Source organism: Meles meles, chromosome 5, assembly GCF_922984935.1.
Source record: "Meles meles chromosome 5, mMelMel3.1 paternal haplotype, whole genome shotgun sequence".
Classification (NCBI taxonomy): Eukaryota; Metazoa; Chordata; class Mammalia; order Carnivora; family Mustelidae; genus Meles; species Meles meles.
Genome location: NC_060070.1, coordinates 116,047,465 through 116,070,833, shown reverse-complemented (window position 1 = coordinate 116,070,833; position 23,369 = coordinate 116,047,465). Strand labels below are relative to the sequence as shown.

At 32.5% G+C, this 23,369-nt stretch overlaps 1 protein-coding gene across 49 annotated transcripts in view; it reads right to left on the bottom strand.

Moving 5' to 3' along the window:
- Nucleotides 1-23,369, bottom strand: part of RIMS1 (regulating synaptic membrane exocytosis 1) — a 497,245-nt gene that overhangs the window by 155,837 nt on the left and 318,039 nt on the right. For all 49 annotated transcript variants that reach the window (XM_046005310.1, XM_046005328.1, XM_046005316.1 and 46 more), the window contains 6 exons: nucleotides 15,088-15,155; nucleotides 14,446-14,556; nucleotides 12,112-12,211; nucleotides 7,777-7,900; nucleotides 4,409-4,455; nucleotides 1,760-1,872 (listed from right to left, as the gene is read on the bottom strand). In XM_046005310.1, coding sequence (XP_045861266.1) covers nucleotides 1,760-1,872; nucleotides 4,409-4,455; nucleotides 7,777-7,900; nucleotides 12,112-12,211; nucleotides 14,446-14,556; nucleotides 15,088-15,155 — 563 coding nt within the window. The remainder of the gene's footprint in view (nucleotides 1-1,759; nucleotides 1,873-4,408; nucleotides 4,456-7,776; nucleotides 7,901-12,111; nucleotides 12,212-14,445; nucleotides 14,557-15,087; nucleotides 15,156-23,369) is intronic.

Here is a 23,369-nt window from a genome sequence, read left to right as displayed (position 1 = left end):
CACTTATGACTTGACTTTTCTCTTTATGTATTTTAAACATGACTTACAATGGGCAAGCCTATAGTGTTATACTCTCTCATATCAGGTTATGAAAATAAAACTGATGTAAATTTTATAAAAAAGTAAAGGAAGAAGGGAATAGTAAAATAATTATTCTTGTCTTTAAGTGCCAGTGTTTGGTGATTATAAATGACTTAATGATTTTGGTGTAGCTAAATACATTTTGTAGTACCATATGTGTTGAAATGAGGTTTAATGAATAAGCAATTTACACAAGTGATTTGGTAGCAGTCAGGAAACATATTTATTGTGGGCCTCCTTTACAACAGGTACTGCTGTTTTCTGGGTTTTTTTTTTTCCTCATTTAATTTTTATAATTAACCTGTAATAGAGTAGGGGAAAAGAAAGAGGAAGGCAGGAAAGGGGCATTACATACCTTCGACAAAGTGAAGGCCAAATAATGATATTTCTACTAAGATTCCATAATAGTTTGAATAAAGAAAAATGGGAAAATGGCACACTAAAATAAAATATCATCAAACTCCTAAAAACCAGAATTTCAGCAGTCAATATAGTATTTGTGCTGGCAGTGATCATGTTAACGTTACTATTTTTTTAATCTAGAAGTTAGTTTTATGGTTGAGTAAGAACTATGAGCAAAAGTTATCTAAAGGGAATACACTGGACATATTTAAAAGTTATTATAAAAAAATAAACTAATTTAACATGACTGGTCTTTCATAGTATAGGGCAGATTAAAGATTCAAACCTGAATCCATATGAATCCATATCTCTGTTCTCAATTAATAATAGGTTTTTCATAAAAACCAAAACAGATTTTTATCCCTCCTAAAATACTGGTAGATTATATGAGAGATTCACACACACACACACACACACACACACACACGGAGCGGCACAGATAAAATAAACAGAAAGGACTATAAAAAGGTATTTAATTTACTAAAAATAGAAGTTAAAACCAGGAATGGTTTTAAAAATAACAGCAAGCTTACAGTTACCTTCTTTGTTTAATTAAATGCCAAGAGGAGAGTAGCAAAAACAGACTATAGAAACCCACATGTTACCAAAGGAGAAAAAGTAAACTATTTAAAGAATAGTTTAAAGCAAGTTTTCTTTTAGTTATGAATATAAATGTCCCGTCTTCTACCATAATCTGCAAGATGTGGCATTTCGTAACGGGTTGCCATAGTTTCTTTACTCTGGCTTTCTCCACATCATATATTAAGCAACAGTAAGAAAAACTGTAGTTTTTTTGGATTGACACCAGAAACGAAGTATTTCACCAAATAACTCAAGAAGTTAAAACAGGTATTTTTTAAAAAATTTTTTTCAGGTTCCAGGCTCATAAGGGTGTTAAGTGAGTGGAACATGACCTTCTGAGTTGATCATGTTGAACCAACTACCTACCTTAGAAACTTTATACAGCACACAAAACATAATGGGTGTTTTATCTACTTATGTTGTCATTTATCATTGAATGTTTACAACACCTGGGTACATTGTAGGCATTCAACAAATATTTTCAAATAAATATATAAATAAAGACTAATCTAAATTTAATAAATACATGCAAAAATTGTGAAATAGACTATGGCGTTAAATATAAGACATATATCTGAAGGACAGACTTCACATTTGGGGGGACATTTAAAGGACAAATTTCCCTTCATTTTTAAGGACAGATTCAGAACAGTGAATAGACTAGTGGTCTCCAACGTGTGTGAAAAATACATACAGAAAGTTGTCCTGGCAAAACTTGTGGGGCATCTTTTAGGGCTCCAGGACTTGTTGGAGAAATAACAGAAATGGAAGGCCTTTCCATCTTCTGAGATTCAAAGGAACTTGAACCTAAAATGAGAAAAAAATTAAGTAATTTTTAGTGACCCATTTGTAATAAGTAGTGAGAATATTTTTTATGAAATGTTAAATGTACCTGTTATTTGTATAAAACTATAATTCAATACCATCAGTAAGAGTAGAATCTACTTTTAATTGGACAGTCACAGAAAATTATTATATGGTCTTCTTTGGTTAATTGCCTATTTTAAAGGATTTAAAAGATATAATTAAATTTTATATTTATTTGCTCCAACGTAATATTGGTTTTATATATTTCTGGTGGGTATTTGTACAGTTTAGGTTCTGGCATAACCTCCCATGAAGGTAAAGGCTTCATGCTTTAGTGATAAGAAAGGTGATGCCTGTTATTTTAATTATCGTGGCTAAAGTATCATCTATTATGAACTGTCCTTGCTGAAATTAAAATGAATGCACATATAATTTATGAGCCACATCTAAGCCTAGAATTCATTCCTTTTAAAATAAGACCTACCATCTATCTCAGGTTTTTGTTTTTGTTTTTTTTAAGATGTATTTATTTATTTTGAGAGCGAGTGTGTGCAGGAGCTGAGGGAGAAGCAGAGCGAGAGGGAGAAAATCTCCAGCAGACTCCCCACTGAGTGGGGAGCCCAACATGGAGCTTGATCTCAAGACCCCGAGATCAACCCGAGCCAAAACCAAGAGTAAGACAATTAACCTACTGAACCATCTATGCATCCCCTTACCCCATCTATCCCAGTTTTGATCTTAAAAATGAATCTCTTGAATGGCTGAGAATGCTGTCTTCAGTGATTCACCACATGAGACCTACTTCACCTTCACACGGAGTGTGATCCACACATTTTTACCTATACACACAAATTAAGTCTAAGTTAAGCCACATACCATCACTCTGTGCTCTCCAAAGCCTTCAAGATAGAATTCTATAAAATTCTTTGTTACTGGGGTGCCTGGGTGGCTCAGTGGGTTAAGCCGCTGCCTTCGGCTTGGGTCATGATCTCAGGGTCCTGGAATCAAGTCCCGCATCGTTCTCTCTGCTCAGCAGCGAGCCTGCTTCCCTCTCTCTCTCTCTGCCTGCCTCTCTGTCTACTTGTGATCTCTCTCTGTCAATAAATAAATAAAATCTTAAAAAAAAAAAAGAATGCTTAAAAAATTCTTTGTTACTATGTTTCTTTTTTCAAATATCCTTAGAATAATATTTTTCTTGGGTCCTAGTACAAGAGTACTGTTGCTTCTAGTAATCAATTTGTTTTTAACATTATAACAGTTTATTTTTAAATGGTATTGGCTATAAATTATGCAACAGGTCCCATTTCCCTCTTTGTATTAGTTATCAGAAAGCTCAAATCCAAATATGGGCTCATCTCCAGCAGGTATGCATACTGGTCTGCCTTTGATATGCAGATCCTTGTCTATCCCATTCACATATTTTCTACCTCCTTATAACCATGAACACTTGTTTTCCTCTCAAATCACTTGTATTTTATATCTCCATAAATGGGTTACATAAGAACACTTGATCCTCAAGCCCAAGGTATTGTGAAGTTAATGCCAATCCGTTGCAGAGTAAATATCTGCATCACTTTCACCTCCTTACCTATCTAGACTTCACTGCACACATTGTCATCTTCTATCACCTGGAATGCCTTTAATGGCTATGTAGATAATTCAACCCTCTAGCCTCACTGTCTCCTGACTCTTATGCCCACTGAACTTCACCTCTACTCCACCCACTCATTTCCACGATCATACCAGACACTGTTTAATTTTTTTTTTTATTATTTTTATTTTTTTAAATTCTGTTATTATTATTTTAATTTAAATTTTAGGTGGTTAACATCAGTGAAATACTGGTTTCTAGAGTAGAATTCAGTGATTCATCACTCACATACAATACCAGTGTTTACATTATGCTGCTTTTAAAATGTCTGTTAATGTGCTCATTTCCTAACTAGAAGTCTAGCTCATGAGATTGAGCTAATTACCAAACAGAATGAGTAATCCAGTACCACAATACATTTTTACCTACAGCAAACATAGCTAGTACTGGTTTATTTATTTATTTATTTTTAAATATTTTATTTATTTGACAGAGAGAAATCACAACTAGGAGAGAGGCAGGTAGAGAGAGAGGGGGAAGCAGGCTCTCTGCTCTGCAGAGCAGAGAGCCCGATGCGGGGCTGGATCCCAGGACCCTGGGATCATGACCTGAGCCGAAGGCAGAGGCTTTAACCCACTGAGCCACCCAGGCGCCCTGCTAGTACTGGTTTATTAATTGAGCTCTGTGAGGGTCCTGTTATGATGCAGAGGGTACTGCCAGTTAATATTTTTGGATAGCCATTAAAAAAAAAAAAGTAGAAAAGGAAAAATCTTAAAGTAGAACTTTAGGTTTCCAATGATTGTCACAGTTGCCAACTTCAGACATCATTGGAGATAACCTTAAAATACCAATTCATTTATATCAAATAACTAGAGCAAATGATAAATCTTTATTCTTCAATTTCATTCAATATATATTATAACAACAAATAAATCTTATACTCACTGGACTCCAGTGGAGGATGGGAGCTCTCAGGAATCCGTGGAATGTCACTAAAAGAAATAGGGTATGGTGAAAATCCCATTAGCTAAACTACCCTGCCTGAGGCAATCACAACCACATTTTATTTCAGTGGTGTGAACAATCTTTTTGGGTCTTTACAGGTGGAAATGGACAGGAGTTACTATCAAGGCAATTACTAATGTGCATAGATGTCAAATACCACACACACATGCACACACACACACAAACTGTAGTAAAAATAAGTTTTTATATATTTAACAGCAAAACACTTCAACATGACAACAATCAGACTAATATTGTGGCTAAAATTACCACAATATTTTTACTACCAAAACAGCAAGTTTTGGAAATAAAAGAATGTTAAAGGTAATATTTTATTTCAATTCTAGAAAATCAAAATGACACATACTTTACAAATCAGTAATATGTTTTACAAACACATCTGAAAGAGTTTACTGAATGAAAGGGATGAAAACATTTTTGATAATAAAATAATATGGTGAATATCATGGGCAAAGTTAATAAAATAAAAAGGATGAGCTGCTTTGGAAATTAAAAATGGTTCAAGCTTGCAACAAAAAAGCTAAAATATTTTATATATGTGAATACATAATTCATATACACATATATAACCCTATATAGAGATTTATATCTCTATACTGAAGTTAGCTAAATATATGGCCATTTACTGTATGATTAGAAAGTGACTTGTGAGAACACCCATTCCTGTCACACTCACAAATTACTCTGAATAAATGTTTACTATAACCTCAGCTTAATCCATTATCCACTGTGACCTTAAGCACCCTGGACCAGCTTGGTTTGGGAAGTGTACTACACAGAACTACTTTACCTCTGGTTTTTCAAAGATAGTTTAATATCAGTTTAAGGAGATTAATAATATGCAAGTATTAACATGACATATTAAAGTGGACTGGAGTTAGCTAGGACTGACAGAATTATTAGAATAATGTTAGAGTATTATTTAAGAATTTCTAACTACTTACCTGTGACCTAACTTCACTTTGACTTTTCTTTGTACTTTTTGGGGGGGAACACAAATAAGAACAAGTTTATTTTCCTGATTTCTCATTTTCACTTGTTTTGTGCAAAGTAATTTTCATAACTACCTATAGTATTATAATTCTTACAAAGATAATATATCTTGTGTATTGTGTATTTCATAAATACATTTTATTACAAATTTTTGAACAACTAATGTTTTATATAAAGCATTTCATATGATAATTAGAAACTAATCTTTAATACCTAAGAACCAAGAAACCAACTATCTTGTTACCTTCTTCTAAATTCATCTAGGCAAATAAAAGTAGATTTTTAAGAAAATCTAGAAAGAATAATTTTTTAGATAGCACAACTTTGAAAACCAGCCTCAAAGTCAATTTTGGAAATTAGAATTTGGAACTCTAAAACCAGGCACAAGCTTTGGATTTTATATGTCTGTGAAAGAAAGATGGAAAAATTGTAAAAAAAACATTTTAAGGTGATTTTGAATCAAATTTATTAATGTTAATTGCCTCAGTAATATTTTTTAGGCATAAATTTATGTTTACAAACAAGACTTCTTAATTAGTTCTACTCATTCTATTCATAAGTAAGATAATAGAATAGTTCTGATACCAATTACAAGCATAAATGCCAAGACTATTATATTTGGTAGGTTGGTAAAATTGGTCAATACTGCAGATGGTTGATGTTTCTTAGACCATGCTGATCAGTGTGCACATAAGTTATATTTGGAATGATTTATGGAATTACTATGCCACTAAACTATGAATAAATATTGCTTTCTGCTTTAAATAAGTCACAGAACTACATTAAACATAATTATTAAGTACAGCTAGAATTGTTCTTCTAGGAGTCTAATAATTTCTCCATTAACTGGAAAGTTGAAACCAGATTTGATTTTTATTTAAATATAATCTTTGCATTCCATATTTCTTTGAATTCCATAATCCACGACAATTTAGGATTTGGCTGTGCAGATTATTACCTTTTAAATTATTTTCATACAAAAGTAAAAATAATGAAATTGTTATTCCAGTCCACTTTAATTGTCTGTTAGTTTTTTTAAAGTTACCATGAATCAATATTTTAGCTGATTACTTTTAAACCTCTACATATCTGAAAGTATTTGGCAATGTGTACAATGCTTGATTTTAATTTATTTTTATACTTTTGATTCATTTTCCAATTTACTTACCTCTTTTCCAGCCTCATATTTACCTCAGCACTAGAACACATGTCATGTAAAACTAGAATAAATTATATAGTGTTGCTATTTTTAAAAAATCTGCACGGAAATGTACAATACTTTTGCAAATGTCTTCAATGTTTACTATTAATAATCACCACTTAAAATTGTTTATAATCTTGCTTTTATTTTAGAGTTTATATATATTATTCTTTGAAATATATGATAATACAGTTTCAGTCCTTTGAAAATTAGGGTAACTATATTTTCTTGTATGTTTTGCATTGACATATATACATGAGGACAACAAAAATTTAAGGCTACTACTTTTTCAACATAAAAAGTCTTGAACTAATGGCTCTACAATATTTTAGAGAATAAGGGAAAAAGGGAATTATTTCCAAAAATATATTTAAACATCAAGCCAACTATAATGAGACAATTTTAAATGCCTTCCAAAAAAATGACAGCCTGGCAAAAAGAATATTTGGACTTTGTGGACTATTCAGGAAAAGCTAACTATGTGGAGAACTTTATGCACAAATATAAAAAATATCCCAGTGGCTGTAGATAATTATGCTAAAAACTGAAGTTTAAAAAAATACTATGCCAATTATTATGACCAACTAAAAAGTTAAAATATTTCACACTTGTTTGATTCTAAATAAAAATTGGCACTACCCATGGGTAAAAATATAGAAATAATATTCTATTCTTAGTAAAATTAAAAGTTCATGTAGACCTGAAACAATTACTATTTTAAATACCATAAAAAGACAAGTATGTTAGTGACTTCCTTTAAGGAAATACTACGCATTAAGTTAGAGTTACTAAAAATAAATAGTTTTGTCATTAAAAGAAAATATTTTTAGTTTATTGTTCACTTCTGAAAAAATATATCAATATTTTTTGATATTACAAGCGTTAAATTGTGGAGTTTCTAAAATGTAGTGAAGAAAATTCAGCATTCAAGTTTAAAAAATTAAGAAATTTTAAAAATCTAAAATGTATGCCCATAATTGAAGAAAAAACTATCCATGTTAACATGTACTGTATGAATGTATAAACTTCTTTTTAAAACCCTGCTAATACATGTAATTTACTAAACTTAAGAAGTAAGTTTTTTTAGCCTTACCCAATAGGCCTTGAAACAATAATTTCAACTTGAGGTTCTGATTTTGATTCTAAAATAATGTTGTAAACTTCTTCATTTGTAGCTCCCGGCAGGGGTTTACCATTCCATTCTAGAACTTCATCCCCTTGAATTTAAAAAAAAGGGTATTTTTTTACCTTATATATTCTGTTTCTTTTTTTCTTATCTTTTCTCTTTTTTTAACAAAGAAATGCAAAACATATACAAATAGTTTAATTGTCTAGACCCTGCTCTCAAAAACAAATTGACTGACATATAATGTCAGCTAAATGGTTTTTCTAAACACTTTTTTCTTTTCTTCTTTCTTTCTTTCTTTTTTTTTTTTCCTTTTTTCTTTCCCCCATAGAATATTACTGGTCACAGGAAACAGTACAATACAAAACTACCTTTATCTTTTTAAATATACCAGAAATAATATAAAAAATAATCTCATGCTATGGGATGGAATTAGCACAGCCTATTTGGAAACATTAAAAAATAATAATTAGCAGCATGTCCTCCATATAATAAATGCAGGCAGCTCTATATGTGAAAGATTCTTATTGAACTCTGCATAAATCCTGCTTTGTTTTTGGTTGAAATAGCAATTAACATTTATTAGCATGAATTTTCCAATTATAAGTCATGCTTCATTGTCTTCACCAGACACACAACAGAATAAAAATGCATGAAAGGATTTGAGTTCATACCCAGAGGGCAACGCAGGTAGCTATGGCAAAGTTACAAAGCAAGCAGATGTAGAACTGTTGCATGACAGTTAACCCACTTCCAGATGTTCATAACACACACATTCTATACATAATATATATTGTGAGCATTAAAATAAAATGAAATATTTTATAATAATAAAAATATAGTACTCATTAATTTGTTAAATATTCTAAGATTAATCAAGGAGAATAATATGATGTTAAAATACATGAGCTAATACTTATTGTTGATATTTTAATTAGACATGTCACCATACATCATTTGGGAAAAATTATTTATTTTCATGAATATTTAGAGCAGTTTTTGATCCTAAACGGTTCTCTGCACAGTACCCTTCAATTCACAATGGTAGTCTCTGCCAAAATATCCCAAACTCAAGGATACTTTGAAGTGTCTTAGTTTGTTTTGTTTCTGCTCATTTTTTAATTCTCAGTGCCTGTAACATTTTAGTAGCTAAGGAAATGTAGGTTGAACTAATGAATCAATATGACCGTTATACATATGAAGTTAATTGTAAGCATGAAAACTTTGTTTTTAGGTCCATCTGCAAAAGGAAGTAGAAAAAAATTGTTTTGCCAGAACTATTTTAAAGTATTTTTTCCCAAATGCTGGCTTACTCAAAAATCAAAAAAAATTTTTTTTAAGCATATGATGCTGCTTTGGTTTGTAAGAGTATGCTTAGTATCAACAGTTAAATGACATCTAATAGTTTGACCTAAGAAGTTATCCAGCAAGGTTTTTTAAATAGGCAATGAATATATTTCATTTTTAAAAAAGAAATAAAATATAATTATAAATTTAAAATATATTCAATCATTTAAATTTGTTTGACCGAGAAAAGAAATAAAGTTTACATCATGTGAGTATATATATGTATGTGTGTGTGTGTATACGAAAAAATATTCTCTGAAACCGTACTTACCCTGATATCCCTTATTTTATCATGTTCTATCTCAATTTTTTAAAAAATGGATACAAACCATTAAATTAATGTAACTACCCGGTAATGAGCTGCAGTCAACATTTTGCAAAAGCACTGAATTATAAAATTTTCCTCTTTATAGACAGCAACCTGGAAGCATAACTTTTAACACCATATTAACTTAATACATGCGTTTATTGACAAATCAATACCTCCTAAACTAGAAGGTGGGTGGGTTTTTTTTAACAATATTTATTTTTATGTGGATAATCTCTTCAGGCAGAGATGTAGAATATGATGACGCAAAGATGAAAAGGAGATTTCCTCTGTCCTTACATTTTGTGGGGGAGAAACAGAGGAATGATTACCTTTACTAAAATGCTATATGCAACGATAGGAGCAATAGAAGTAGAAGGTAAGAGCTAGGGAGATAGTAATTAGTTACTGTTCCAGGTGAGGTATCAGGAAACACTTTAGAATTAAGGCAACTTTAGATGCGTTTTGAAGGATGGAAAGGACTTCAACACGCAGAGCACAGAGCAGAGAAGCAGCCAGGTAGACAAGAGGCATGGACCAGGTCTCAGAGACGCGGGCAGCTTGCCAACGACACGTAGGCAGACTGCCATGGCAGAAGGTAAGGTGAATGGATTAATGGAAGTGGCTGGATAGCAGAGAACAGAACTACAGAGCTTTGACTTAAGCAGATGAAGAGGGGGAGACAGTGAAAAGTTTAATAAGGAGCATGTCAGCGTCAACTTTGTGTTTTTGATGATCAAACAAATTGTGGCACAGTGCATGGACTTAAGGGAAAGAAGCAGTAGAGAAAGTTAAAGCAAGATTAAAGCAACAATGCAAATGCGGGGGAAAAAAAAAACAATGCAAATGCGGAGCAAAGGTCATGCTAATAAACAGAGCATCGCATAGGCCAATGGTGCTTATATGCAAACAGAAGGAAAATCATCCGTAAATGACAATGTATATCAAACAGAATATATGATTTAATTTATTAAAATACTTTTTTCAAATGCATCAATTGCCTGAAGTGAAAAGTCCACTTATATGTTTTATACTTATTTAAGCTGAGCTTTAGCATTTAGATTTAAGTTTCTCAGGCTCTAGGCACACTAAGGGTTATTTATATAGAAAAAACCCTTTACTGACTCTCTTACATAATCTTTAATTAAAATACAAAGACAAAATCAAAAGCTATTATATTTATAATCTGATTTGCAAATTCAGATTTCTTTTTTTTTTTAAAGATTGTATTTATTATTTGACAGAGAGAGACACAGCTAGAGAGGGAACACAAGCAGGGGGAGTGGGAGAGGGAGAAGCAGGCTTCCTGCCAAGCCGGAACCCAATATGGGGCTTGATCCAAAGGTGGACGCTTAATGACTGAGCCACTCAGGCACCCCAACAAATTCAGATTTCTATAGTAAAATTAGAGCATTACATTGATTTAAGCGATTTATACTTCTTAAAAGGGATTTTCACTTTCTAAGGCTGATTTTTCAGTCTTTGAACAAGCAAAGACTCAGTTTATTAACATAGTCACTGCTGAGAGTTATTTTCTAACTAGTTTCATAACAAGTCCCTGATAGTAAACAACAGTGCACTGTACCTCTATACATCTTCAAAGCCGTATGTATTGCAGATGGAGAAAACTCTCTGATTTGATTTTGCTCCCTATACAACACCTGCATAGGAAGTCTCTATCAAAGAAAAAACCTAAATGATTTTGAACTGATAGCCTGGTAATCGATTACAACAAAAATGTTTTTAACAGTTATAAAACACTTTTCTAAAAGTCTCAGTTATTACAGTCTTAAGGTATAAAAACTGAAAACAGCCTAGAAATGTTCTCTTTCTATATGCTATGGGTTACTAATCCTCAATTCTACAGTTCAGCTTTTTCTGTTTTCACAGTAATTGTCTTTCAAATGCATAAGCAGACACTCCAACCAAAAGGTTTCTACTAAACTGCGAAGTAAACCAGAAAAAAATGTTAATATGATTTTAACTAAAATGAATAAACAATTTAACAAAAATAGATTTTAAAGTATGTTGCTACTGAATATGGTATATCTGAATATATTAAATGATTTTATTGGGTCACATTATAGTTACAGAGCAACCGGAGGTAAATTTCCAAATACCAAGAATTAGCACACCTGCATGAGTACAATACATGCCACAATTAAATTAACAAATATTTTATTACATCATCTATGTAAGAAATATGATGATGGTTGTATTTTACTAAAAACTACTACTGACAAGTGTTTTGGGACCACTGTGAAAACCTTTAGCAATTCTAATAGTTTAAGATATAAACTAAAGAATTAAGTAGTGATATTATTTTTTCTACAAGGCTAAATTGTTTTGGATTTTTGTAGCAACATTATGAAGCCATCTACAAAATCTAGGAATCCTGCAGTATTTGTATCTATTTTTAAACAAATAAAATTTTAAAAAAGATTCCTAAACTTACTCTCTCCAAACTGCTACTGATGTATCATTGCCTATTACTGCAATCAGTAAATACCCACACCAGGACAAAGTCTTTATTCATGCACTAAAATTAGTTAGTTATTTAATTGATTCATATGTAACTTACCCCATATTGAAAACCACCAATTCATGCAAAGAGTACACACTGTTTAAATGTTAAAAAGAAACCTTACCTGCTCTTAAGTGTCCAACTACATCTGCAAGGCTACCCTTCTTTACTTTGGTGATGAAGGCACCAAGGCGTCCTAAGTCAGTCATTTTTCCTCCAACAACCTAGATAATAATAAACTTATAAGTGCCCAAAACTCATATCAGAACATAAGTTTATTACTTTAAGGAATTACTCCTACAGTCTTTTACAACGTATTTAGGATTGAATGTAAGTATATTAATAAACTGAAACATATTTTTTATAATTTTTAAATAAATATACAGTGTATTATTAGCCCTAGGGGTACAGGTCTGTGAATCACCAGGTTTATAGACTTCACAGCACTCACCATAGCGCATGAAACATATTTTTGATTAAACAAGTGGCAGTATGTTTGCTTGTTGTTTGTTTTGGGGGTTTTTTTGTTGTTGTTGTTTTGTTTTTTTCTAGGTAGCCCCCCAACACAGGGCTTGAACTCATGATCCTGAGATCAAGACCTGAGCTGAGATCAAGAGTCAAACATTTGGGGTGCCTGGGTGGCTCAGTTGGTTAAGCGGCTGCCTTGGGCTCAAGCTGTGACCCGGAGGTCCTGGGATCAGTCCTGGGATTGGTCCTAGATCAAGCTGCGGCAAGCTCCTTCTGCTCCTCCTCCTCTCTCTCTCAAATAAATAAATAAAATATTTTAAAAAAATAGACATTTAACCAACTGAGCTGTCCAGGCACCCCACGGAGTGGTAGTGTAGTTTTAAAAAGAAAACTTCTCATTATATTTGAGATGACCATAGGTCCTATTGAAGTTCATATACTAATTACTCATATTGACCTAACAATGCAGGGGGACCATGAGTAACATATATTCTTACAAGAGAAGTGCCAGGTCTTCCCTACTTACTGTGTGACACAGTTTACATTAGGGTTCATTTTTCTTTATCTTCAAAATTCAAACCTACCATGTGAATTACAGTTCCATATGCATATGATGCTGCATTGTTACGTCAGTTATCTCTTGTGTATAACATTAGTAGAATACAGGTCTAAGACATAAAGACTATGGATTCAAACCAAGAATAGGCTACTTTGGGGAAGCAACTTACTACAGTACAATGAGTAATAGCCTAAGTTTATCCCTGCTACAACCATCTGACTGTCTTCATCCGAAATATATATGTATTTTAATCTAACTTGTGAAGTCTGAGTTATATTACTGAATATTTAACACTTTTATGTGGCTTTTTCATTGTAACTAAAATTAAATACATCTGAAAGTTTCTAAGTTTAATTTCTCCCAATGCAGTTGCTAAGTATACGTAATTAAAAGTGCAAGGCATATTCTCAAAGCTTGAGGTTGATACATAATTCTTTAGGACATGCCCATTAGTGGAGGTGATCAGAATTATCTCACAGCAAGAAAAATTAATGGCAATAACCAATAAGGTGATATTATAATTTTTTATTGACATATATAATGTATTATTGGCCCCAGGGGTACAGGTCTGTGAATCGCCAGGTTTATATACTACACAGCAATCACCATAGCACATACCTTCCCCAATGTCCATAACCCAACCACCCTCTCCCTACCCCCACCCCCGGCAACCCTCAGTTAATAAGGTGATATTATTAAGTGCATTAATTAAAGAGAGGTCTTAGTTAGATTAACAGTCAATAGTTTTGAAGAGGTCAAACTATCACACAATTATAATACAATAGCTTGGTAAATAATTTTAAAGCCCATTTTTGAATGCTTCTCTAAGTTTCTGAATGCAAATAAAACCATGTGATTTAACACATATGCACACAAACATAGTAAAATAAAACATGTATGTGTATTTTTCCTATAATAAAACATAATCTTTTGTAATTAATTAGTTTTTCATTATATCTGTTGGAAGTCAGTTAATATTTTTAAAAGATACATTTTACTCTCTTGGTATTACCATAAATTCTATTGTACTTAGGAAACGATCTCTTTAATGATGTTTTATGTTGCTTGTCGAGTTACAACAAAATTATGCAGTTCACATTATCTAACTTTACTACCATCCATTAAAACCTTTTTAATGTAAAAATTGTCCTTGAACTTTATACTCAGATAAAAATTCTGTATTTTCCTCTTTCTTATGGCAGTTTTCTAACACATCTGTATGCCATATTAATACTATGATTTTAAAATATTAACCTAGGTAAAAACACTAAATCTACCATAAGATATCAATATATAAACAAATATATTCACTAGGTGGAGTGTATTCTAGAGAAGAGAGGAATATATTTAAAAATCATTGTCAGAAACTTTGTTGAACACAGCCCACACTGTGCTCCAGCTTTAAGAATCACTTTAAACCAGCATACTTACCTTCAGACCCAGTAATGCACCTGATTCTTTGGGCATGGTTGTTCTTTTGTTAAGAATAACACGTCCAATTAATCTGTCCCCCTCTTTAGATGGTTGCCACGTTACAGGATGCTATTAAAACATAAACAGAGTTAAAAAAAGATAAGTTGTTTTCTTTCCTTTAAACACATAATCATTTGTTGTAGCATGATGTGATTTCCTCAGTTAAAGGCACTCTCGAGGGAATTCTTTATTCTGGTGGGTTCTACCCTAGGCTTACAACAATTTGCATTGACAGCTTCATTTTATTTGTGGTAGACTCTTAAACTAAATAGTTCTAAAAGTTGTCAGCAACTTAGTAAATCTCTCAAAGATTGCTCTGAAATAAATTGAAATTTAAAATATATCTTCTAATAGAAAGAAAACTGAATCTGTATTTCGTGTTGTCAATGTTGATACCTTTAACCAAATAATCTCATTTATATATAGTCATCATTTAATAATTGTTTTTTATTTCTCTTCTAAACCGCACTGCCTTAAATGAAATGAACATTTTCTCTCTTAAAACTGAGTAAGACTGCCATCTATCATACATCAAACATAGGGCAATGAACAACATATTTTGTCCCTAAGCTCCAAACTTTTGCTTTCCAAAAAGCTTACCGAACTAATAGGTGATGTTTCCCGGCTATGCCACGTGGCAGGATCCAACCAGTAATAATCCAAATCGCCTGCACCACAGGAAAAAATGAAAAGTGCAATGATTTAAAGTGGAAAATGCATCATTTTAAGTATGACTTCTTCAGTCTATAAAGTAAAGGGTTATAAATATCATAATCTTGACTGTGTACATCCCAGAATGATACACCCTTGCATTGCAAAGGCTGTGACCTGAATCCTTGCAATGAATGTGTGTTACAAATGCACTTAATACTGTATACTACTTTTTATTCTCATAAATCAGTCTAGAAACACACATAAAAAGTGCTGGAAGAGCTGGATTAACCTACTCAACCTTCCCTCAAAAGATAACCATTCCAAGGCACAGCCTGCCATCTAGTGATACTGGCAAAAATTGTATTCACTGAACTGAAATAAGTATTAAAACTTAGTGTTTCTCTTTCTCCTCTTCTGTATCATATCCTTTCAAAATCAGTCTCTGGTCTCTATCCTCTTCCCTTAACAGCTGACAATAGGGCATACATTTTTACACAGTGTTGAATAAATTAAGTACCATGAATAACTTTTAGCAATAGTACCATACAACAAACAAAAAATTCAATTTTATTAATGCCATAAAAAAGAGTTTAAAAACTTTAAAAATCTTAATTTCATAAGCATGATTTTATGAGCCATTAATTTTGATTTTTGTGGCTTAAAAATAAAATACTACAGAAAGCACCTGAGGAAAAAAAGAAAAAAAATTAATGGAAAGCCGCAGTGCTTTGCTTTTAGTATTTGCATAGGAGAAAGGTCAGCATGGGTCAACGTGAGAATAAATGATATTTTACATTTTAAATACTAAATAGAGCAATGAAAATTTTTCTCCTGATGGATCTTTAAAGAGAAAAATATTAAGAAAGTGATTCAGGCATGCCCACTAAGTGAGCTATCTAGCTGAGTGTTGGAAAAAATGCATTTGGGTTATATCTGTGAAGGTCATAAGCAAAGAATTGTATATAGATGAAAGGCATGGCCAATACAGGCACTATAAAAAAAATATGATAGGAAATGTAAAAATGTTTAAAATCTACAGGCATAAAAAAATCCATGCACCTAAGTTTCTTAGTAGTTGTTTCTCTTTTCCTTTTAGGTAATATCTTAGAAAAGCTGAAGGAGATTGTTATATATAGTGCAATAAATACTAAAATGTTCTTCAAATATGTCATGGACATGAAAGTATATTCTGGAAAGGGGTGAATATTAGAAACTGCATTAGCAGAAACTATACTCCGTTTCTGTTTCTGTTTCAGACAGAGTCTCTACCCCTTTCAAAATCACATACTTTAAAATGTATGGCTTGATGTCGAAGGTTATATATTTCTATTCTTCTTCGGGACCATCTCACTTAATGGAACATAAGGAAAGTAGTAAAAGAACAGCGTTCGCCCCCCCCTTTTATTTTTACTGTTTGTAAAACTTTATTTTTTTAATTAATTTTTTTTTCTTTGAATATAGCTGACAGGCAATGTTAACGTTAGGTTTACACATATAACATAGTGATTCAACTTCTCTATACATTTTGCTAGGCTCACCACTAGTGTAGCTACCATCAGTTACCATACAACACTATTGTATTATTGATTATAATCCCTATGCTGTACCTCTTATTCCCATGACTTATTCATTCCATAACTGGAATCCTGTATCTCCCACTCCACTTCACCCATTTTGTCCATCCCCTGCCCACATACTTATTTTTAAAGTTGCTTTATCCTTAGTATTATGACACTGTTCCTTTCGAAAGAAAAACTATGTATCATAAAATAAAACTGTAAGTACTTTTAAGTAGTAACTACAAATTTCATTCAAAAGATTAAAACAATTCATAAAGTTTTTTCCCTAAAGTTTCATATATGTAGGAGTAAGAAAGTCTGATGACTTTTTAAATGCTGACTCATTCTGAAATACTGTGACAGAGTAATAGAATCTGGGATTTGTGGGGCTTTAAAGAAGAAAATTAGTCCTTAAGTTGATAGCTGAACTGCTCTGAGAAGTCTTTGAGATTAAAAAAAAAATGACAAAATCCATCCCATTTTAAAGATTTCAAGGGAAGTTTTTTGTATTCTTCAATAACTTAGCTCTTAAAAATGGTACTTCTTATTGGGATCATTCTCTGGTTCATGTACCAATTCCTTGTATGGTGGGGTTCAACCCTGTGTGTCACTCCCCTTGTCCTAAATAAATCTGGTTATACATATCTGATGAATATCCTCTGTGCAAAAAGTGCTCCTTATATACAAAGGACCAAAAGCTGATGTTTCTGGTACATTTTGGTGATGATACTGAGCACACTTTATTATAAAAACAATGCTTTCAAGCAATGGTATCCTACCATCTATAAGCTTTGTATCATAATGATCTCAAATGGAGAGCTAATTTAAACGGTTTAGATGGGATAATTTCGTTTATGCATAGTATTGTTGATATCTACTAAAAATTGCTACTTAAATGTAAATTAAGAGGGATTCAAAATTTTAAAAATACAATAATATTTGTACATATTTTAGTATACAATTACTCTTCCTTCACATTCTGAACAGTTCCTAATAGTTTTCTTACCACAAATTTCATTATCATCCATTAAAATCTAATATTTTGCTTACACACTTATGAAAAATAAATTCTAAAATCTAAATATGTATTTTAAACTTATTTTTCTTCTTTCCATGTAATCACTAAATTTTAAAGATATTATTGACTTTTAAAGCCCTGTAATTTATCTTTATAATTCACATTTCTCTATTATTAATGGACTAAGCAACACTCGACAAAACTTTCTTCTAAAATATTCAGAATCTAGTATTTCATTAATATAAATCATTTTCCTTGATTTTTTTCTAGTAGGTGATTAAAGGGATTGATTTCCAAGTAGCATGGCTACAAAATGAGAAATTCAGGGTATTTTCTTATGGACTTAATATTAAACCATTTTGGTTCTAATATTCAATATAACTATACAGGAACAAATTTACTATTACCATTAACTTAGATCCAGGGAATATATCAGATGTCTGAGTCTACTGAAATGGCTCAAGTTCAAAAACAGCCAAAGTTCAATGATGTATTTTGTGTATGTCATAATTTTGTGTATTATTTTTTGTTAAGACTTTAAAAATAGACATTTATCCTATCCCTTATGAAAAAGTATTTAATTAAACTTAATGAACAAGCACACAACATTCACCGAACGAATAAAAGTCAGCTAAAGGACCCCTGGGCCTTCTGTAAAGAGAACTAGCTTTTCCTAACGCCGGTCATGGTGACTAGAGAATGTAACAATGTATAAACATGCACCTCTATGATTTAAAATTTTGTATCCTGTGATATTTAATGTCAAAGCACAATGGATTCCAATAAGACCGAAGTCACTGGAACAAAAATGCTTTCTAAATCATACAGATGCACGACTGTGTGTGAGTATGTTAAAACCATAAAGAGAAAACCATAATTCTGATTTCACACAATAAATATCTAACAATTTACATGATAATTACACTTGACCAAGTGGAATGGGTATCTATGTGTAGGTAGTAAAGGAAAGGTTATCCATACCAAAGCATTTATGTATTAGACAATTTGAACTTCTTTTCCATTTGCAGAAGAAATATACAGCAGATTTTTAACCTCATTATAATGAATGGTGATAAAAGACGGGACTGAAACGGATTCCAAGATTGACTCACAGTAACTGTGCGCAATTCCAAATACACATCCATAAGTGTGCTACTTGTCATCTCAAAGAAAACTATTCTTCCTATATAGTACAGATTGTTGGTATCCAAAGAAATTATAAAACTCATAGACCAAAATTCAGTAGAATCATCTTTACCAGAGATTTTCTATATCTCTTAAACTGTTTCCCTCTTTTATTTCTGTTTATCCTCTATAGCAGGATGTGTGTTGGGACTAAGCAAAATTAAATAAATCCTCATGTATTTGATTATAGCATAGCACATAAACAAAATACTCAGTAAAAATGTTTGTTGAAAAGACATTCATATTGAGTAGACATGCAGTGCGCACACAAAAAAACCAATTCAAGTTCTAAGAAGGAGTTTTTAATTTGAGGTAGGGTGTTTTTTACACTGAGCACCATGGTCAAGACACATGAGTTAGTAAGTATTGCTTTGGTTAAAATGGGATTTAAAACTTTATACATTTTAACTTATTTTAATATTTTACAAGGGCTTTCTTTTCATAGATAAAAATTAAAATCCAAAGTCTAAGAACTGAAAAAAGAAATCTTAACTTCTGATTAATATGATAAAAATACCATTTTGAAATAACTTCCTCTTATTTTAGAAGTTTATTTCAGATAATCCCATGCCTACAAAGGTCAAGTGTGTCTGCTCCCACACCTACATTAAAAATTATAGTGGCGCTAACTTTGAAATAAGCCATAGTTTGCTATACAGTATAGCAAAGTCCCAGAAAGCCTGATTTTATTTAAGTTAAATTAGCAGTCAGGGATAAGAAAGAAATATTATTTGACAGGTCTTAGAATCCAGGCATTTAAAATAAAATGGGAAGCTATACTTGCTAAATTTAATCATGAATCATATAATCAGTGAAATATTAAAGTCTATAAATAACTATAAATACTATGTGTATGCAAAATCAATAAATTATCATTCACTACTGAATTACTATCCATCTAAGTCCCTAGAATAGGAAAAACATTGTTCCTCAAACACTTCTTGGTGATTTCATTCAATATATACACTAACGTTCATCCCATAAGTTGACAGCTTATGCTGCATAATTAAGGAACTGGTGTCCCTTGAGGCACAGTTAGAGACATCTCCAAACCACTAGTCTTCAGCAAGAACCTCTTCAAAAGTTCTAAGTGTTATAAATTCCAAATTCTGGTTATGATCGAGAATACACACAAACACAAGGTGCCACTTGATGGAAGAATTACAATATGTTCAGTCCGTAGGGATTCACTTGAGTGGCTGTTCCCTAAATGCTTGTTAGAAATTTGACTTTCAAAATTCCCCTTTATTTGCAATGTGCCCTGCTTCTACGAGAGAACCACCAACGCCACTATCTCTTGGGGTATATAAGTTTGATGGTTCAAGTAAACGCATCCACTATGATTTATTAAGTTAATGAGGTGTCAAGGACGTTTGTATTCAGAAACTGCTGATACTCAATAGAACCTCCAGAGCTGAACTACCTCCAATGAAAGATGAGATACTTGTGTAAGGGCCTGGATGCCATCTCTGTTTAATACTGTTAGGGCACGGGAACAGAGGCTTGGTAGCTGATCTAGAATTTCATGAACATATTTGGTAGAGCTAGTTCTTTTCTGGCTATTATATGTCCTTTTTGGTGAATTTGAGTGCTGATGGAACACCAAACCTATGACCACACAATTCTACAAAGCAGTGATGTGGAATCAAAATCAACCTGACTGACCTCTGAGCTCAGGCATTCAGATAATCCCTGAATGTCAGAGGAAACTCCCAACGGTATTCCCTTGCTCTTGCAAGGGTAGTCTGAGATAAAGCACATGAGATGCTTTACAAACTGTAGAGTGCCACAGAAATGCAAGTTGTCATACAGTGTAAATATATATACTGAAAAGTATTTCCCATAATAATACTGATAAGCACCTCCATCAGTTCTAATGCCAGGTAAAAATTAAGGAATTGCTCCCACAGTTTACTTACTTGAAAACCTGAATAATCAGAGAACCTCACTCTATTTTAATTCCCCTACTAATAACATTATATTGTATCTGAAACTAATAATTATGTTTTTCCTATAAAAAAATAAAAGTCAGCTTTTGTATAAAAAGAGCATTTTACTTGACATTAGAGATTTGTGACTCTATCCCTAACTCTGCCATATTCTTGATAAATCTCTATAAACCTTGTCCTCCTCTATAAAAGGGGGTTAATGCCACTTTTTTGCAAAAGTTTCATGAGGATTAAATGAGATATGCCAGCTTTTTAAATTATAAAGGACTTCAGAAACAGATTTTATTTTATAACTACACAACTGAAATTAAGAATATGAAATCATAGGGGCACCTGGGTGGCTCAGTGGGTTAAGCCTCTGCCTTCGGCTCAGGTCATGATCTCAGGGTCCTGGGATCGAGCTCGGCATCGCATCGGGCTCTCGCTCAGTGGGGAGCCTGCTTCTCTCTCTCTCTCTACCTGCCTCTCTGCCTACCTGTGATCTCTCTCTCTCTCTGTCAAATAAATAAATAAATAAATAAAATCTTTATAAAAAATATGAAATCATAGGTGTTAGAGATCACATTAATCATTAATTAGCTATCATAACTAAAATATACATAGTATCAGTAATCTCTGCAAAGTATGCTCTGAAACGGTCTTAGAAAAATGTTAAAGTCACTTTGTCTACAGAAATTATTAATTGGCCTGGTGTAAAACCGATTCTCAAGTGTTCAGAATGAATGAGTATTTCTTTAATCCCAATTGCTAAAGGATGAGAAAAAGGGCCATCACATATAGAAAAAGTAACATACATTCTTCCTGTTAATTTCCATAAAGCCAAGGGGAGCCTAAGGTAATGAGAAAATGGTTGTTTTTATAGTATAGTCAGATGATCTATACATTAGTATCTAGGTTAACCCCAACTAAAAATATCTGGATTGTGAAATAATTTGATCAGAATGCACAATGTATCCCCAATGTAAAAATAGGTATTTTGTCATTTCTTCTTTATAGGATCATGTTTTAATGTGGAAGAATAAAACACATCTATCAGCAAAATATCTGTGACTGAATTACTCTGTATCATGAAACCAGTAGGCTCTTACATCCCTTCATCTTTTTCCCTGATGACTCAAGAAATCCCTGAAAATGTTTCCTTGAAACCAGCTTGTAGTATACCTTAAAAATTATTTGGTATAGATATCAGCTATGGAATACATTTTAATATTTATATCCTAATAGGTTATAAGCATCCTAACTTCCTAAGATTCCTTTTTTTCAGTTTACATTCCTAGCCAAATCATCTAAATAATAACACGATTGATGGTCTTAAGAAAACAACTATAAGTTTAAATATGTATTGGAGTCACCCTAAATTATGGGGTTTTGGAAAAGCACAGAAAATTTTATGGATTTACTTTAAGTAAGCTAAAAGACATTGAGAAGTAAAAAGCTATTTGAGATCGTTAACATTGGTCATCAGCTTAATTTTTCCTAGTATAAACTTAGATTTTTGAGACTATACGAAGCTTCAGAATTCAGAAACACTTCCAAAACACCATGATGAGTAATTACATCCTTATTCTTTATCTCTGCACTGACCTCATGCTGCAGGCCTCAGAAGAAGATTAATTAAAATTCCTGAAAGTTCTGAACAAAAACAAAAAACCACACATGCATACTCGCACACACACCTTTGTGTCTTAGAATAAATAAGGATGTTCATGGTCTTCAGGAAATCCAGACCAAGTTGTATTTATTATCTATATTAAATGACAATAAAAATGTATCTAAAGAAAAATCTAAGATCATTGATGACAGGGCAAAAAGATGTCTACACATAATAGCTTAGAGAGGAATAACTTTCATGTGTAAATATGGTTTGAGGCCTAATGACTGAGAAATTTCTTTCACAGAAGCTAAATATGCAAGAGTAAAGTTCCCTGAATAACAAAGCACAAAATTAACAAACTTAGGGAAACTTTTTTCTTTTTTCTAACACAATGACTCTACATAAATAAGAATTTTGGAAGTGCTGCACACAGGAGGGAAATATTTTACTGCAACTTTCCAACTGACCAGGCTTCCACATTGAGACTGAGTATTCCATTCACGTGGGAGAACAGGTTGTCATGTGCAAAGCCTCGGAATAACCAGCCAGGAAACCCTGTGGAAAAAATCGGGGTTTATATGTTTTCATTGTTTGGGGACTGGATGTTAACCACAGGCTTAAGAAATGGTAGTGCTGGGCAAGTTCACAGCAGAGACATTACAAGAAAGCATTCTAGCTGTAAATATCTTTGATAAAGGAAAATGTTAGTCCTTATCCAGACCTCACACCTCGACAACACTAGCAAAACAATATTAATCTGCAATAATAATGCTGAATGTCAAATCAAGTTCTGCCTTTCTCTACATCCCAAACACATGGAAATGAAAAAATACAGAGACTGATACATTATCACGGTTTTAGGGATATAAATAACAAGAACAATAGATGATGCTGAAGATGAATTCCAAGGGTACACGGAACAA